This window comes from Strix aluco, chromosome 19 (genome assembly GCF_031877795.1).
Source record: "Strix aluco isolate bStrAlu1 chromosome 19, bStrAlu1.hap1, whole genome shotgun sequence".
Classification (NCBI taxonomy): domain Eukaryota; kingdom Metazoa; phylum Chordata; class Aves; order Strigiformes; family Strigidae; genus Strix; species Strix aluco.
In genome coordinates this window covers 7,111,438-7,130,506 of record NC_133949.1, presented here as the reverse complement: position 1 = coordinate 7,130,506, position 19,069 = coordinate 7,111,438, and the positions used below count along the sequence as shown (strand labels likewise).

General features: G+C 52.8%; 1 protein-coding gene across 4 annotated transcripts in view; it reads left to right on the top strand.

Moving 5' to 3' along the window:
• The window catches only part of GTF2IRD1 (GTF2I repeat domain containing 1), a 67,764-nt gene that overhangs the window by 13,322 nt on the left and 35,373 nt on the right, over positions 1 to 19,069 (top strand). For 3 of the 4 annotated variants that reach the window (XM_074845614.1, XM_074845615.1, XM_074845613.1), the window contains exons 2-5: positions 9,599 to 9,727; positions 11,750 to 11,891; positions 14,786 to 14,932; positions 18,415 to 18,598. In XM_074845614.1, the coding sequence (XP_074701715.1) occupies positions 9,605 to 9,727; positions 11,750 to 11,891; positions 14,786 to 14,932; positions 18,415 to 18,598 (596 nt within the window). In that variant the 5' untranslated portion in view covers positions 9,599 to 9,604. Of the gene's footprint in view, positions 1 to 2,635; positions 2,658 to 9,598; positions 9,728 to 11,749; positions 11,892 to 14,785; positions 14,933 to 18,414; positions 18,599 to 19,069 lie in introns of those variants that run through there. The other variant, XM_074845616.1, reaches the window with a different exon arrangement.

The window sequence follows — 19,069 nt, the reverse complement described above, 5'->3', positions numbered from 1 at the left end:
GGGGCGGGTGCGTGCTCGGCTTCACCAAAGACTCCTCCATTGCCAGTGGCCAGTCCCCTGCCCGTGCAGGATGCCCGATTCCAGGCAGGTGTCAAGGCTGCAGGTGACAAGGCGCAGCCGGTGCCGGCTCTCGGCACGCGTGCTCCCCACCACGGGGCCGGAGCAGAGGGCAAGCGCCGGGGCATCCTGGGACCTGCTGCCGCCTTTCTGACTCATCCCGTAAAACAAAATAAGGGAGAAGGGAGCGGGCAGGAGAGGGAAGCTCAGGGCGCAGGATGCTCCTGTCTCCAAGTCTCTTCTCATCCCCTTAGAAAGCCATTTTATTTTTTTACTGAGCCTATTTATGTGGTGTAGAGTCAGGCCTGGGATTAGCAAACAGCTCATCCTGTAACACAGGCAATACTCAATCATGAGACACCAGTAACCAGAGAGAAATATTAGAGATAAAATTAAAACATAATGAGATTAGGTAGCGGCTCTCTGATAGAGACCTCCTTGCGCAGAGGTAATTACCTGGGAAGAGCAGAAAGTGGCTGATGAGCGGTGGTGGCCGTGGGCTGGGGTCGGCATGGGGGGGAATGGAGCCACCCCAGCCCTGCCCAGGAGCTGGGGGGTTGGTGCTGTCAACAGCAGCTTTGCAAAAGAAAAAAGCATTGGGTTTCAGTGTTGAGGAAGATGAGGTGCACGCCAGCATCCACTCCCACGGTGAGGACTGGGTTGGACCATCCTCTGCTGAGCCCTTGCAAACTTGTTGCGCCCAGCCCTGATGGTGTCTCTTTGTATATTTCCACTGGTTTTTTTTCTAGATGATTCAGAATAATTATTATTATTATTATTTAACTGGAGCAGCACTGAGTTAGATGGACGCAAAGTGGGCACGGAAACTGGGGCGACAGCCAGGATGGGGCATCGGGCGCCATTTGGAGAGAGCAAACCTTGTAATGGGATGTGGGGCTGATGCTACAGCACCTGCGGGCGTCATGCACGTGGGATTTTTCTTTAATTTAGAGGGGGAAATAAAGGGGTGAGGGGAAGCCAAAAACCATGTGCCTGTGTAATATAAAATTCAAGTTAGGCTCTTGGTGACTGCATGGAAAACAACAGGCTTTTTATGTTGGCTCTTGGGGTAGGAGGAGAGCAGGCTAGAATAAAGATTTACAGTGTTTGGGAGATTAAAGGCCCTTGGTACATTGTTCAAATACCACGAGATTAGTTTCCAAGGAGACGGATACCAGTTGCCATAGGCACCGGGGGGCCAGGAATTAGGATTGCGATTTTTTATCCTGATCACGCAACCAGTAGCTGAACGCTGCTAAAACTCGGGCTTTAAATAACCCCAGCATTAGCTTACGCACCGCCGAACCAGAGGCTGGAAACTGTATCTCCCTTCCTTCCCCCTCACCCCAGTGCCCGTTTGGGTGTGCAGCATCGGACCCAGATATCGATAGCGGGGTGCAAGGGGATATGGGGCTGGGGATGAGGTCAGGGCAACCCCAGGACCTGCCTCGCAGGTTGTCCTGTGGCTTCTGGGCTTGTTTTATCTCATTTTTTTCTCTAAGTAGAGGGCTGCTGGCATCTTCTTGCAATACCCAGGACGTGCGGTTCCCCGTCAACATTGCTGCGGTGCAGGGGCAGGGGATGTACTGAGGGGCAGAATTAGTCGCCTGCTAATTTTGGTTTCCCCTGGTCACCTGCTTCTGGGAAGTGCAACCCGAGCTCTGGCGTGTGGGACGCCGGATCTGTGCCCTTGCTGCCTGCCTCTCCTTCTAGGAACTGCAGAGCACCGGGTTTTGTCCGGGCTGCCCCGGTGCTGCCATGGCAAGGGGCACTGAGCTCCCTGCCGCGGTGCTGTGGGATGGGTTTTGGGACTGGATGTCCCCCCGAGGAGGGAGGCTCAGCCCTGGGAGCCACGCAAGCACCCAGGTCCCCATGGCTGGGCGTCTTTCCTCACCCATCAGGCACCATGAAGCTCATCTCCAGCTTCGCCACCCCCAACCACCCACACGGGGCTGCCAGGGCAGCATCCAGCTCAGCTGTGGCCACTTTTCCGTGCACGATGCTCACAGCATCCCTTCCCTGCAACAGTGGAACGCTCCGATTAACACTTACTTTCCCCCCCACCCCCGCCCCCCTTTTTTTCCTCTTTTCTTTAATAAATGAAGAGGCAGTTGCTCAAAGCGAGAGCTTCTGCGCCTGCCTGCCGTGAGATTGCGGCGTGGAAACTTGTCTAGAGCTGAAAGCTGTGCTACTCGAGCTCCGCGGGCAGAGCGATCCCCCCCCAGCAGCCACCGTGACATGAAAGTGTTTATCCTGGGGGAGATGAGACGCAGCTTCTGAAGGGCACTTGATCCTGATCTGTCTCTCGTTGCACTAGGCAGATGCCTACTATAATTTTACTATATTATATTTGTGTGCGCCTAGGCCAGGCTTAAGAAAATCAAGGCAGCAGCAGAATGCAACACCCTGGTTGGGGGGGGGAAAGCTAAATTCCTGCGGCGGACACAACCCCCCGTGGGAGCCCCTGGTTTGCTCTTTGCTTCTTTTATAAGTGGGACTAAACCACGGTAGGCGCCGGATTATCCGGGAAAGCGGAGCTGAGGCGGCAATGCCGGTGGATGTTGTGGTGCCGGTGTGTACGTGAGGAGCTTTTCCAGCAGGTGCCCTGGGTTTTGTTGGGAAAATGAAACAGGGGAGGAGGTGTCCGGTGGTGGGAGCTTGTTCTGACTGGTGCTACCTGGCTGGAAGGAGCAGGGGGAAAAATATAGGGGTTGGGGGAGCTGGCAGACCCAGCAAGGTAAGGGCTGCCGGCACAGTGGGGATGTGGGCACAAGCGGTTGGGTTGCCCTGGACTGTGCTGGAGGGTGTTTGTCCCTCGGCTCTGCTGCTTTCAGACTTTTGCAAAAAGGTATTGGCTTGAAAAGTAGCAAAAAAAAAAAAAAAAAAGGGAATTTGTGAATGTAGGGAGAGACATGGCAGCAGTTATGGGGCAGCAGTTGGACCAGATTATGGGGCTGGGGATGCACCAGCACCCACCTTTGGGGGATGCAGATGTTTCCTCAGCAGATGCTTTTGTGCAGCAGGTGCATCGGTGGGGCGGCACCTGGGGACCCCCAAAACCCAGAGCCCCCCCCCACCGTGGGATGGCTGCATCGCAGGGGCACCCACACATGGGGCAGAGATTAAGAATTTGGGGGCTTTTTGGGGTGTTTAGACATTTGAGGGTATTTCTGGGCATTTTGTGAGTGCCCTGGACCGCAATTATCTGCTGTACCGCTGGCATCGGTGCCAACCGTGCAGCTCACTGACCACTTGCTAACGAAGCATCGTTAGTGAAGCAGTAAAATGCCCTGGCACAACTTGTGTGGCTTCGCCCTGCACCGGCTCGGGATGGAGAGGATGTGGCCGCGGGGGCCGGAGGCTGGTGCTGAATTAGACGTAAGGGATTAGAGTTCAGCTGGGCGGCACGGGCAGGTTAAAGCCATTGTGCCGCAAGCCAGTTGCCCGTGCGGAGCAGAAATCTCCAGCGCTGCAGCAAAAACCCCAGGGCTGGTTATTTGGTGAGCGCGGGGCAGTGCCGCGGTGCTCCCGCACCTGAGGTGGCTTCGGTCACATCCGCTGGCTCTGCTGATACCAGTGTTCGCTTAAGCGATCAGAAAAAAACCACAAGTTGAAATTCAAGCTTGGTCCCTACCCCTGGCTTTCACTCCACTGCGGTTTATGTGGTTTCCAGGGCTTTTTGCTCAAGCGGCTGCAGCTCGCTGGGCACCTCGCTGCTAACAGCCGCCTGCCGAAGAAGGGGCCTCAAAAGTCCCTGAGATGCGGCGGGGCAGAGAAGTATCTTCCAAGTTGGTGCCTCTTCCTCATCGGTGAGATAACCCTTAGTGTGGGTCCTGCCCCAAAGCGATATCCCTGGTGGGGACATGGGGGACACTCCTTGCTTGGAGGGCGGATGCTGTCCTGGCACTAACTAAGGACATTATTTGTCTCTCTGGCTCCTATCAGGATGGCTCCTGATGGATTTTAAAGCATGTTTAATGATAGCCAGGGCTAATTGCTTAAATGTCCTCCAGGGCCAGTGTAATTTTTAAAAATCCCCTTTAAATATGCCCTCCCAGAGTAAGAGGCAATTGCAAATAAAATCACCGTCGTCTCGTCGTTTCGTGTGGGTCATCGTCACATCCACGTGCTGGGTGCGGTGTCACATCCCCCTCCCGCCGGAGGGGCTGCAGGTGCCTGTCCTGCTCCCTCGGTCCCCGGGGGGGGATGGAGACAGACAAACGTGGCACCTGACATCCCATGGTTCGTCGAGCGTTTTGGGTAGCCAGGAAGCCCAAATGCCACCTTCAAAAGTCCTTTTGGTGCCTGGTAACCTGATTACCCCCCACCCAGCAGTGCCTTCCCCTTCACCCCCAGGCTGCCCTCCTCTATCTGGGAGGGGAAGTGGCCTATAAGTTCATCTCAAGACCTTCTTCTAATATATATATATTAAAAATAGATATAAAAATCAGAATATTTAATATCTATATTCAACATATTCTCTTTTTTTTTTTTTTTTTTTTAATTTTGCTGGAACTGAGGCTGGCCTCACTTGGGCTTCTGGTGGTCTCACCAGCACTGCTGAAGCAACAGGCAGAATTTTCCTGGAAAAATGGATAAGCAGATAATTTCCAGCCATTCTTTTGTGGAGCTGCAGGCAGGACTGGTGCGATGGTCTTTTTTTTTTTTTCTTCTTTTTATTCTTCTTTTTTTTCTTCTTCTTTTTTTTCCCCACAACTGCTGAACAGTCAAAGCTCTCATTAATTTAAATTCCTGTTTGGCTCCCTGAACTGGGAGCTAGCCCATGCGGTTGGAGGCTTTATAAACATCCTGGCTGGGCGTGCAGGGGGATTTCTGTGGTGATGCTGCGGTGTCTGTAGGGCAAGGGGGGAGCACTGGCAGCATCTGTTTGGGTCTGTCCATGCTGCTCCCCTGCTTTTCACTTCTCCCTTGCTGCCATCAGACCCCGACATGCTCCATGGCTGTGGTGGTTCCTTAGTGCTGCGGTTGAGCCGGTGTCCCCTGGGCTTGTCGCCCTTGGATGCAGTTGGTGGTCTAAGAGCTGAGCTGGAAGATGCAGCCGTTGCACCCACTCAAGGGTTTGGGTCGGGGCACTGGCCATCGGATGCTTTGCTCTGCAATGGTTCTGAGTGGTCTGGTGTCCTTGTTAAAGGAGATGCTTCATGTGGTGAAAGTCGCCAGGGTTACATTTTAAGATACAGTAGAGGTGCAGGAAAAAAAATAAATAAATCACTCAGTTTAAAACCAGTATTGGTAGAAAGCAATATAAGAAGAGAAGCAGATGCAGGATGTCCTTGGTCCCTCCTGGGCATTTGGCCGTTGCCATCTCACAGCATCTCCCGCTCTGCACTGGGTTTGGCCTTGGGTAATTCCCAAAAAAAGGGTTTATTGCCTTTTTTTTGATGATGGCAAGGGTGGCCTGAAGGAGCAGCGGGCACAGGAAGAGTCAGCAACAAGTTCAGCCCAGTTTTGTGAGTCTCGGGCAAGTGCATGACTCCTGTTAGGAAACTGGATTTTGGGGTTTATGTAAATGAGGCTTTTGTACACGGCAAGGTGAAGGCAGTGGGGAGCACAGCAGCGGAGCTCCTTCTTCATGCTCTGCCACGGCAGTGTGGAAACACCAGCTCAGCTTAATAAATAAGATACTGTTGCTTGTGGTTGTGGCACAGGGCTGGAAATTGCTGTAAGGCTTGAAAAGATGAGCAAGAAGAATGGGGGACAAAAGTCAACACCGGGAGCTTACAGCACTTGCCCTTGCCATGAACCGAGCCCCAGCCTGGCAGGCGATGCCGGGGCTGTGCCGTGTGAGCTGCTGGCTCACATAAACTCCCCTTGGTTTCTCCTAACTGAACCTGTTTATAATTTAAGGGATGTAACAACACTGTTTTCTGCTTGGAAATTTCCTTTGGGGGGTTGTCGTTGGCTTGCCTTTTTTTTTTTTTTTTTTTACTGTTTTGTTTGCTCCGAACGCTTTGGAAATGATGACGCAGCACGCAAGACTGGAGGATGTTTATGCTGGGGAGAGATGCTGCCCCATGTCAGTGGCCGGGGGGATGGTGAGGGGCTGCACTGCTGCCGTTTCTGCAGGGGTTCAGGAACCTCCCCACGCGCCTGGTTTTTCCTCTGCTGCAGCCCAGGTGATTCATGAGTGAAACTCCCCTGGGGCCAAATTTATAATCTTTCCCAGGATTATGAAGGGAGGCGAGGAAGGAGATGTCGTAAGAGCCAAGCAGACGACAGCACACTGTGCCGGCTGTGGCATGGCACCCCCATCCCCGTGCTGCTCGTCATGTCCTCGCAAGACTCATTCAGAAGGGGAGAAATAATTAATTAATATTTTTTTAAAAAAAAATTTAAAAAAGACAATCTGCAAATGTTTGGTTTGGCCCTGTGACAGCAGCATGACAGTCCCTGAGTCACCCTGCGCCCCTGGGGATGGGACTTGGCATGCAGAGGTGGGATGGGGCTGGGGCTGGAGCTGAGCCCCCCGCTGTGGGAGGGGAAAATCAACCCCTTGGTGGGTGCCCCAGGGTGGGATTTCAGCAGGGCATGTGTGTGGAGCCCCAGGAAGGGGGGCAAGATGTGCTGCACCTATCCTACCCACCTCACTCCCTGCCACTGGCCTGAACTGCTGTAAGAATGGTTTATCCCAGTTTTCCTAAAGATTACTTTCCCTTTGATTAGACAAACAACTTCAAACCATACGTCTTAATTTCATTTGAATAAGCCTTGTGCTTGCTGCGAAGTTTTTTCCCTCCCTTTTATTCCCCTCTTCTCTAAATCTGCTGTCACTGCTCTTCGTGACCATAAATGATTAAAAGCTTTACAGGAATATTGTCCCCCCCATCCCTTAAAGTCCTGTTGTATTACTTGGGTCATATTTTTATGATGATCGTTTTTCTTCTGGAGTGATTCTCCCTTGTCCTTATTAAACAATCAGCCAGGTGAAAGGGATTATTTGTGTCCGGGTCTCCTGCAGAGCAGGGGAGTGTGTAGGGAGGGTGTGCAGGGACCTTGCCCCACTTCCCGCTGATGTTATCCCTGGCTTTCCCTTCGGTTCCCCCTCTGGGGCTGCATCCAGCTCATGGCTTTGCTCTTTGCAGCCAAGGGAGGAGCATCTCTTCTCTGTAAGTGCTGCTTCCCGTGGGAGGCCATGGCCGAGCAGGTTGGTGCAGCTTGAACTCTCCGAGGGGCCACGAGCAGCCCCACTGAGGCAGGGACCGGTTCTCCAAAACGCTGCCAGAAGGCAACAAGAACATCCATGTCCTAGCAGTCATATTTAATAATAATTAGGGCGCTCAGAAATATATATGGGCTTCAAAATAAGGCTTGTTTTCCAAGCAAGTGCTTGTAGGGGTGTTAAGAAGGAAGTGATGCTCCCTGGACCAAGTCCTTTCCTGATGGCAGCCCCCAGGTGATGGCTGGTTCCCAGCCCAGGTTGCAGCTACCCGGTGTCCTGCGGGCCAGGAGAGCAGCTCAGGGCTGGCATTGGCACTGCCATCACCTCGCTACTCCCTGCCAGCTACAACAAGGCACCTCTTATTAACACAGCATCAATTAAAAGAAGAAATCTTGAGTTCCCTGCACCCGCAGGGCTGTGCACAGGGCGCTGCTCGGGAGCTTGCTCATGAAATGGTCCCTTGTCTGTCTGTCCATCCACGCATGCACAAACTGCAGGGCTGGAGCAGGACGGACCATTTTCTTGCTGCAACTCTTTGTGATGACAAAGCTGGAGGTGCCTGGCAGAGCCCTGTCCCCAGCGTGGGGACGTCTGGGGGGCTGTGCTGGAGGGCAGTAGCACCCAGGCTGCAGGGCTGTGTGTTCGGTTTCCTGCTTTATTTTCCAAGCTGGTGTGTAGTTTGGGGGGTGTTTTTCCCCCAAGATCATCCTGGGGGAGAAGAGTTGTCCATCAGCTTCATGAAGAAGTGTCAGCTGGGTGTAAGAGGATTTTGCAGGCTGGCTGTCAGCGTGGTGCGGTGCAGGAGAAGCGCTGGCACGGCTGCGGCTACGGCTCTGCCACCCTAAAGCGCTGGTGAGAACCCAGCACTGCTTGCCTGCTCTCACCAGCCCGCGACGCAGGGGAAGCCAGCCTGGAAAGCTCGTCAAGAGCAATTTCTGACATTCAGTCCTTATTGTTTCATGGGAATTGCCTCCACCCTGGTTAGCTTGTTGCATGCCCAATAACAGCGAGGTTTTGCAGGGCCGAGGGCACGTTCGTCAGCCCCCTGCCCTGTGCGTGCTCAGGCACCTGCAGAGATGCCAGCATGGGGGGACTTGTATTTTGGGCCAGAATCCACCATTTCCCCAGTTGCATGGGTCAGCACGGCCCTGCTTTGTGTGTAAATCCCTCTTCTTGGACGTGGGTGTGAACTAGGGCAGGAAGGTGAATTTGGGTTTTTGCTGTTGACTTTTACCCCTTGTTTTCAGCAGGGCCGAGCAGCCGCGGTTATCGGCTGCGCCACAAATCGAGTTACGCGCAGGCAGCGCCATTCATATTCCCCGGCTCCTGCCCATCTTGCCTTGTTAGAAATTCTCCAGCCTCTTTTATCCGCGTGTGGCTTCGAGCACATGATTTACGATCTGGTTCGAGTGGCTCCTGAGCGTTGCTGGCTAATTTGCCACCCTTTATTCGCAAGATTAAAGCCGGGCGGCGCGACGCTGCCCTGCGGATGGAGGGGCAATAGCTGGGAGGGACTGTGTTGGGTGCTGGGGGGTGATGCTGTATTGGGTGTGGGTGCCCCAGCGTGGGAGTGGGGTGATTTATGCAGGGTGAGCCCCTGCCTCAGTTTCCCCTGCAGCATTGGCATCGCCATGGGTCATGGTGAGATCTGTGTACGGAGGTGCAGAGACCTGGCACAGTTGCAACACATGTGGCTGGGCTTCAGCGGTTCTCCCCCTTTTTTCCCCGTTTTGCAATGAGGGATGGAGCTCCTGAGCCCCTTCTCAGATGCAGGGTCCCTGCACACCGCCCAGTCCTGCTCCCACTGTCACGGTTCCCCAGCAGCTGCGGGGTGGGATGATTTGATCACGGAGCCCCTCACCGTGAGCTGCCTCTCTCCCTTGGGGTGAGGGCAGAGCACCCTGTGGCTTTCGCCCGCCTCAGGGACACCTTTGGGTGCCAAGCTCTCCTCTTGCCCAGGGTATGGGGAGGGAGGCATGGGGACGGCCAGCACGGTGACCTCACGGGGACGCACACATCTCCCCCTGCTCTCTGCTACTCACAGACTTCCACGGGGTGCTGGCATCTCCCCGGGGGTGAGTCCTGAGGGCAGAGGTGACCTGGAACACACGGCATTGGCTCTGGGGTTTGGTTATGGCTCAGCAGCGTCCGCAATTATCGGCCTTTAGCAAAGGAGATGTGGGGAACATGGGGCTCAGGCTGGCCCCGGCCTCTCTCCGTGCCTCAGTTTCCCCTGTGTATCCACGCCGGGGTTGTGCCGTAGCCCATGGCACGCGCTGGCGTTGGGCTGTGCTGGTGATGCTCAGCGCTGGCTCTCCATCGGTAACAGCAATGTATATACCGTTGTTTTTCTATTTCCAGGTGAATATGGCCCTGGCAGGGAAGCCTTTAGACGTGACTCTCAGCACCTCCAGAGCTGACCAGTGGAATATGGTTTTTCCCCAGAAAGACGAAATCATCACCAGCTTAGTGTCTGCCTTAGACTCCATGGTAAGAGGCTGGTAGTGTCCCCGTCCCCCTTCCTCCTCTCGCCTCCCTTTAACGGCGCTGACTGGGAGCAGGGCTGAAGCAGGAGGGCTGTCAAGCTTGTCCCGCTCCCCTCTGCTGCCGGAAAGCCCAGGGAGCTGCCGGAGCTGGGAAATAAAAATCCTCTACCACCCTGACAGCCGTAAAGATCATAAAGTCAGCCCAAGTTAATCTCAGATATGTATTGTTTTCCCATTAATATTTATGTTGGTATCAACTGAATGTAGGGTGGTTGGTTTTTTTTTTCCTTGATGTTTTACCAGTGTTACCGTGAGCTTTTACACAACAGGAGAACAATGGCTTTTATCTCCGAGAACAAAGAAAATAACTTTCATATCTTTTGACGTAGAATTCCCAGTGGAAACCTTGCCTAAGTCAGCCATGCTTACATAAACAAGATAACTGTCTGGATTAAGTCTCGTGGACCAGAGCTAATCTTATTTTTAACTGTGAATGTGATCAAGAAGGGAAAGCGGGTGTGTAGTAACAAATATTTAATGCAATGCGACATGCTCAATAGCCCTCCCTTCTTAAAGCCAAGTTGCATTTAATGTATTTATCTTAAATGTGTCATCTTCTCTATGCAGGTAGGGTTTTTTTTTTTCAAAAATACTAATTTCCTTCTTTTTAACCATCACCACCCCACTAAGGAGCAGGTTCTCTGGAGCTGACGCACTCCAGGCAGCTTTGATGATTTATATACATGCCATCCTGTACAGCAAATCATGTTATCGTAGTTCGGCTTCTTAACGAATGAACATTATTCCACAGTCCTCGTTACGTGCTGACACCAGGGCCAGGAGGCCAGGCTGCTCCTGAAATTCAGCCTTTATCCCAGCACTTCACCAGGGCTGGGCTCTGCACCCACTGAAGCCTGGCTGCCTGCGTGCAAGATAAATAAACCACAGGGTCACATGCACATTGCCGAGTGGGCTTAGGGTTTGGATTTTGTCTGCCTCCAAATCTCACATCCTCTAGATTTTATATTTATTTTTTGTCTTGGGCTTTTTGAGCAAAATACTTCATTGGCTGCTGGGTTTTTGAAAGGAGGTTCTTAAAAATATCTATTTTTGGGGATGTGATTCAATACCTTCTTGAAGAAGGTGAGCAGGAGGTAAAGTGACCCAGTATACAGACTGGTTAAGCCCACGCAAATCAAACTCACTGGAGATGCAAGCGGGGAGCTGAAGGTGGCTTGGGGGGAGTTGGTCCATGGGAAGCTGCTTTCCTGCTCCCTCCCGGCTGCCAGCTTCCTCCGGCCCCTCCATGGTGCCAGGGGCAGGCAATGTGTCTAACCGGGGCTGTAGATGGGAAAATCCCCCCTGTTTTACCCATTTAAATTGTGACCCGGGGATAGCGTCTTCATAGTGTTGGTGCTGTAGCTATGGGAATATGACTCAGGCTGCTGGCATTGCATACTATTATAATATTAAAAATAATAATAAAAACACATATACATGTGTATTATGTAGAGCAGGAAGCACACATTACATAAAATGGATTAATGGAGGAAGTCTTTTCCATCTCTTTAATGTTTTGCATAACTGTACAAGAAGAATCATTCAACTAATCCAGACTTTGACCATATTAGTGTTCTGCAGCTGAAATAAGATTCCCGTGCTCCTTATTTCATTAGAGCTGGTGGAAAAGTACAAATTGTTGTTGGTTTTGCTTTTTTTACAGGAATATTTTCTTTTAAAGAAATACTGTAAAACATTTAGGATAGGAAAAAGTGAAGTGAAATGATGGGTAAATAGTTCTTGTTTTCCAGCAAAGTATAGCTCAGCTGGATACCTTTCTGGAGCTATAAAGTCATCAAAGTGTTTAGGGGATGTCATGAACGCCATGAAATTCTGACCCAAACCAGAACATTGCTTTTGGTGGGGGAATCTTTTGATGGGAAGAAAAAAAATCCCTCTGGAAAATGGCAGGGCGTGCCAAGCAGGGAGGGTCCCGCAGCTGCTCTGACCCGGTGCCTCCCCGCAGTGCTCGGCGCTCTCCAAGCTGAACGCGGAGGTGGCCTGCATCGCTGTGCACGAGGAGAGCGCCTTCGTGGTGGGCACCGAGAAGGGACGGGTCTTCCTCAGCGCCCGCAAGGAGCTGCAAGCCGACTTCCAGAAGTTTTGCAGTGAGTATCCCTGCCAGCGTGGTCTTCCCCTGCGCCGAGCTTGGCTGTGCCAGCTGGGACCTGGAGGGGCTGGGATTTGGAGGGCACGGCGGCGTGGTCTGTCCATGGGGCTGAGCAGGGTTTAAAGCGATGGAGAAAGTGGGTAGGAGCTGCGGCTGGGTGCAGCCAGAGCCTCTCCTCTCCCGTGGAGGGCACCATGCGCCCCGGCTCTCCCCTCCAAAAGCATCTCTGGGGTGGCATGGGGCTGGATGGCCGCTCTGTTCCCCCAGTGCTGTCGGCCTGTGGCAACGCTGACGGTGTGCTGGAGTGGCGTTTGAGGACTTAGCAGAAATAGTTTGTCTTAGTGGTCCCCCAGGAGCAGAGAGGCTTTCTTGGGCTAAGGCTTTTTTTCCGAGTCTTGGAAAGACAGGGGTGGATTTGGGAGCTGGGAGTGTTGGTTGTGGAGCTGCTTATTTTTTTGAGAGGCTAACAGTGGTGAAAGGATGCCTTGAGCAGGTGCTGTGGTCCCCCCAGTCTCAGATCAAGGTCACCAGGTATCGCAGGGACGTGTGTGACTGGCAGCAGCCCTGTGTATGGTGAGGCTGGCACCCAGCCCTCGGTCCCAGCTCCGTGCCTCTCCCTGAAAACAGCCTGGGAGCTGAGGGGAAGGTGGGAGCCATGCTGTGAATGGGGACCTGCATTTCTCGGACGGCATCATCCCTGGAGCACCAACCGCCACTTTCCCCACTCCGTGCAGGAGCTGGGATGGGATCTGGCTTGGTGGTGCTGGTGAGACTTGGATCTACTCACACACACTGCCCATGGTGGGATGTCGGTGGAGAGAAATGACCCGGCTGTGTGTGCACACGCACGGTGTTGATGGAAACCATATTGGTGCTTAATCCGTTGGAGAGATTGCTCAGGAAGGGTTCGCTCTAGTGAAAACATGAGCGCTGTAAAGCTGCCAGGGTCGCTGTCTGCTCGGGTTATTTGCTGCACGTGTGCGGGGTGAGCCGGCACAGCTTTGCAGGAGCGACTCCCTGCCAAGGCTCCCTCTGCCCCTCCGTCCTGCCTGCCGTGGGCAGCTGCCTGCTGCCTCCACCACGCCACTCGCGCTGGGGAGAGCTGCTCTTAGTTATCCCCCGCTTTGGTACATTGCATTTTGCAGGACAGGAGGCATTTTGGGGACGTTTCCTGTGTTCACAGGTGACCCTGCCTCTCCTTCCCACCAGCCATGAGAGGCAGGGAGGTACCTGAGCAGTGAACGGCAGCCGGGTGGCCAACGGGAGGGAGCTCCCTCTTACATATTAAGTGCCAACTGTGTCTCCCTAGAGCTCACAGTATTGATGACCATCTGCAAATCTCACTTTTAGAAATATATATATGTACCTCCTGGCCAGTGACCTACTGCTGTGCTGGTGCAAGGAGCCCAACATTAGATCCTGATTCTCCTCTCCTTTGGTTTCATTTACACCTTTGTCAAAATGAAATAATCATGTCTGGTTGAAAGCACAAAATCTTGACAATGGGGTCTGGGCGAAGCAGCTGATGCTGGAGACAGGGTGAAACGTGATAACTCTGTCTTGAATTATAAATGGCCCAGGCTCAACTCTGCTCCATAAAGCTCTTACAACTGGCACGCAGTGGAAAGCATCCCTGAAAGTGCCTCTGATTTATGGTCTAGCTGCCCCCTTAGAAAGGATCTGAAATAATCTAAAGCAGACATCGCTGGGAGATGTAAGAAGCCTCTTATCTCTCTGGGTGCGCAGACCTTGCTTAAACGCCCTCCTTTATCGGAACCTCTGGCTCAGCCTTTCCTGGTGCTTGGGGGGACTTGACAGTGATCAGGATTAATGTCAACTGAGGAGAGTTAGCGCCCAGCCACGAGGGAGAGTCAGTCGTAGGAGGGTGTGAATGTAGATGCATTTCACCACCTTGGTAAAACACCCCAAAAAATTTTTCCCCGTGCTGTGGGAGGCACATGGAGCTTGCCAGGGGTTGGGTGGTGGTGGGTGGCTGTCCCCTCCCTTTCTTATGCCTAGTTCTCTGGGTACCCCAGGTGGCTCTCACCCCCATCCCAGTGATGTCCCAGCCACGGGCTGTTTTCACATGAGGGATCCACGAGCTTCTCCTCGAGCAACCAGGCAGCATCCAGGGCCGATCACTGGCAGGATCCTGTCAAGGATGATGAAGGAATTAGTCCTTTGCCACCGAAAATCCCTTGCGAATCGCTTTGGATAGAACAGCAATAATGCACTTGTAGTGTTTAATTTTTTGTGTGTTCAGAGATGCAAGGAAGTCATTGCCAAAGATATGCTTTATTTGAGGTTTAATGGGGGAAATTAGCAGGAAATAGCTGGTATTACTGAGCTACGTGACGCTGAAGGGTAAAAAAGCCTCCAAGAAAGGCGGATTTTCTTTTCCTGAGAGATTGAAGGCTAAGCAGATTGAAACCAGAGAAAAGAAATGCGCTGCCCAATTAATCACAACAGTTTCAGTGCAGTTGAGTGGGTAAAACCAGGGAAGGGGGGGCATGCACAGGATGACTGACCCAGCTCCTGGCTGTGCTGCTAGCACCACTGCCTGTGCCAGCACCTTCCCCTGCACACTGGGGGCTGCCAGGAGCCGTGGCCCCATCCGAGCTGGGGGCTGGGGTGGGTGGGAGACCCGAGGCACCTGCCTACCCAGCCAGAGGACTTTGCTGATGCTGTGGGGGCAGCGAGGGGCTCAGCACTCATGGGACCCTCATCTTGCCTGGGGTTTGGTGGGCAGGGATGCATTCAGCCCTGGCTGAAGTTGGTGTCAACTGGCTGACAGGGTCGATCGCTTCACAGCCGCTTGAAAGTGCGTGTGGCATCGCCCATGAACCCTCTTCTCACCACAGCATCTCCTGTTTTCTCCTCTCCTCCCCGCAGGAGTCCAGCAGAGAAAGGAGCAGGACACGGAGGCGCAGAAGAAGGCAAAGGAGTGCGGGCGAAGCATGCTCAGGGTCTCCCCGGACCAGGGATCAGACGTGTACCTCCTCAGGAAGATGGTAGAGGAAGTGTTTGATGTGCTTTATAGTAAGAACCTTCACGCTTCCATTTGGGGATTTGGATTGCCCCTGGGGCTCGCTGAGCTGCCCGGCACCGCTGCCGGATGCAGCTTTTGGCCCCAGCCTGGCTCTCCAGCGAGGGAGCAGGCGCCTGGCAGGGGCGGTGTGGCGGGACGTGCTCCTGCGTAGGGTTAGCGTTGTGTTGAGATGGGATCTGGCCCCTGCTTCTTCACTTTCCAGTGTCCAAAACTGGGCAAAAAAAATCCCCATGTTGAGGGGAGCATTCTCTGTGCCCCCAGCCAGGGGAAGCCTCTGCCATGCCCCGAGTGTGATTTTCGAGCGCGCTTTTATCCTTGATGCCATGTCTACAGCACCTTCTTCACAAGTGCTGTGTCGGGGCTCTGCAGAGACTCTCTCACCCCTTTCCCTGGCAAGTCTATTTAAAAGGAAAAAAGATGATTTTTCTAGCAGGCAGCCCTGCAGCCCCGGCTCCGAGAGACGAGCTGGTGCTGTTCCAGCACATGCATCATCCCCAGCAATAAAGCTTCTGCAATTAAAATGTAGATGACCATATGGTTGTTGATATGTAACCCAGTGGGTTGCAGAGCTCCCTCCGGGCCCAATCTGTGGAGGCTCGAGCGGCAGCAGCGCCTGCTTCTCGCTCGGGAGGTCCCTGCTGGAGCCCCCATGGATGCAGCTCCCTGTCACCATTTGGGAAGCTGCTGGGGCCGTGGGGGTCTCCCTGAGCCCAGAGTGCAGGCGTTGGCCCTGTTTGCGTGCTGGGTTTGGGAATGGGCACTCCCACACGATGGGAGGGGGATAATGGGTGCTCCCACCAACTGCCTGGGGCTCGCGTGCAGGATTCACCTTCAGCACCAGCCTCAGCAGCACCTTCCGCAGGCTTCACAGGCAGAAAGGGGAGATGGCATCCCTTCCCCCAGGGACGGACAGTCGCTGAGGTTTTCTGAAACCACTTAAAGGACTTGGAGGCGATATTCCCATTAACAGGGGTAATCAAATCCTCTCACTGCCTTCAAAAGGCTGGGCCCAAGCGGGAAGGAAGGAGCAATTCAGAAGAGCCAAGGGAACGGGGCGGGGAGGGCATTGCAGCGCTTGTTGGATGCCCGCTCCGAGCTGCAGGTCTCATTGTCCTGCTGCTGGGAGCGCGCCAGGCTTTGCAGGCCTCTTGGGAATATGGGAATTATTTCTATGTGACACACCACAAATATATGATTGCATAAAAAAAGCTTGATCAGGATGCATCTGTGTGGGGTGCATGACCCAGGCGGCCCATCCGTCAGCATGAGTTTGTGATGCTCTTTACCTTGTCGAGGTGCAGAGATGTGCGTGGGGACAGACATGGCAGGAGGAGGTTGGGCATCCCTGGGCTGGTGGTTTTGGGCCTGGCACTGGGTGTATTTCTGGCTTTGGATATAATTCTGGCATTGGGTGTAATTCTGCCTTTGCTGCTGATTCAGTCGTTTCGGCTGTTTCCATCCCTGAGCTGCAGTATGGCGAAACCCGCCGGGTGGATGCTCCACTCCTGGCATGCCCACTGGGAAGAGCCTCTCCTGGTTGAGTGGGGAGAAGTACAGCAGGAGATAATAGGTGCCCCAGGGTGATTCTGTTTTCAACACCGAGAGGACTGTCAGAAGTTAACAGTTATCTTTCTTACGTTTTGGGGTTTTTTTATCCTTTCAGTCACCTACCATCAACAGCGATGGGAAACAAAAAATCTTAGAAAATGCTCAGTCAAAAAGATCACATATTCCCTCCAGAGCCGGGTAATCTCTGCACCAACAGGATGACTGATTACCGCCGGCTTCTATTAAACAGGCATTAATGATGATTATTGTCTCTCTCTAGCTAAACTGTGAGCCTATCATGGCAGCGCAAGGCTTGGTGAAGGTCACTTTGACAGTAACGCATTTCCCATAAAAATATGTTCTGGGAGTTATTGAGCGTTGGGTTGATAAGGATATGCCGTGGGCATCAGAAGCCTCTCCCCATCACAAAGAGAGATGATGGAGGGAGGTGGAAAGCCACTACAGCTGGCACATCGGGGCAGGGAAACCGTCAGCTTGCTGAAAGTGTACTCGTAGTGTTGTGGTTCAAAGGTTCATTTTGAAACTTCTGCTACTGGCTTAATTAAAACATTATCCATCCCACCTATACAGAACCTTGATGGCTCATGCAAGTCGCACATTGTTAGTTATCGTGCGTTCCTTCAAAGAACATGTTGAAGAAATCACTTTTAATAAGGACTTGCTGACAGCGCCACAAGATTTCCAGGGTTTCTGTAAGATCTTTTGGTGTGTTTTTTTTTTTTTTTTAAAGAAGAGAGAAAAAAGAAAATATTTTAAAGAAAATCAACAATATAAAGTCCCACAGCTATTTAAAGGTCCCGTAATCTCCTCTGCCTCCCCCTCAGCCTGGATACAAAGGTGCAGACACCTTGCCGTGCAGCCAGATGTTCTGCATCTGGACACTGCTTTGCCAGACAGGTCGCATTCCTGCACGGCTGTTTCTTCTGCTTCGTGCTTTCAGCACCAGGTTTATTGGTCGCAGAGACTTGGGTTGGTTTCCAAAGTAATTTTTCCGCAGAGAGCAGCTCAATGGTTTTGGCCATTCCTTGAAACCCTTCAGGAGGAGCTGGTTTTCTGACGGTGTCTTGCCTGGAGAGCACCGTAAGCATCCCCGGTTTGAGCCTGTGGGCTCTTTAGCCAGTTTAGAAAACCTCTGTATAGCTGCGATGCTTGCTGGTCGTCTGCTGCTGCTGGGGAAGGGAAAGCAGTTTTCTCCCAACTCCTTGGGGAGATTTTGGTGTCAGAGGTACAGTGGAGCCAGCCCCGCGTGGTGGGGACACAGGCGAACTCTGTGCCCATCGTGAAGGGGAGTGGGTGAGATTTCTGGGCTGCTGGCGGCAATCGTGCAATCAAAGGTATCAATGCTTGTGCTGCCTGCGAATGGTGGGATGAAGGGAGACTGTTGAGGGTTTTTTTCTTGTCTTTCAAAGTGCATCGAGGCTGCCTAACAGCAACAGCAATCAAAGTACTCTCCATTCTTCCAGGAGGTAAAATAAGAAAACCGACTGAAAATAAGGTTCCCAGAATATCTCAGTAAACATGAGATAAAAATCAGCGCGAGCCCTTCAGCCTCCTTTGTCAGCTCTCGGCTCCCTCCTGGCTTGCCAGCAGCCACATCTCTCGCTGGCACATGTCTGGGAGCTCCTGGAGGGTGCGCTTGTGCCAAGTGACCCCCAACTGAGGATTTTACTGTGCAACCCGAAAGATGAGACATCTGCTTATTGGCTTTTGTGAGCTTTTTATTAATTAGCACTTAGAAAGAGCTTGCAGGTCCTTGTGTGCTAAGTGCAGAGGTAGGAAGTGGTTTTCTTCTCATAATGTTTCCATTGGGATTTCTTGCTCTTGCATTTACTCCTCCAGCCCGGCTTGGCCGTGATCAGGGGCGTGGGGTGTCCATCAGTGTGTAACTCTGCCCCCTCCCCAGGTGAAGCCGTGGGGAAGAGCAGCGTGGTCCCTTTGCCGTACGAGAGGTTCCTGAAAGAGCCAGGCTCGCTGGCAGTGGCTGGCTTGCCGGAGGGGATCAGCTTTAAGAAACCCATGGAGTACGATGTGAAGTCCCTGATGGCCATCTTAGAGCACAGCCACAGCATCCGCTTCAGGCTAAAAAGGTAATTTTGGGGATCCCCAAGGGACAGGAGGGCAGTGAGTCCTTGGGTTGGTGGCTCCTGTAATGCTGGTGGATGACAGAGATTTTGCATGGAGCAGTCAGGAGGGTCCCTCCCATGTCCTGGCTTCTCCCCAGACCCAGAAGCCTGGGTCTAGCCTTGCCAAACCCAGCCTTGCACGGGGGTTCATCAGTGTCAGGTGGCTCAAGACCATTTCAGACTTGTTCCTATAATAAGCGTGTGTAAACGTGTGCATTAACCGCATCGCTTTACGTGTCTCCACCAAAATTTCCGCTGCGGTAGGCTAAGTGCTTTTCTGTCTCCAGAGGGGTTTCCAGTGTAAATGCTGCAAGCTTTTTCCCAGGGTGAAATGGGGTTTTTAACGCCAGACGAGGAGGGAGGTGGGGGACCGCGGTGGGGTGAACTCCCCATTTTGGCCACGTTTTTGCAAGGGGCTCAGTGGTTTTGGGTGCA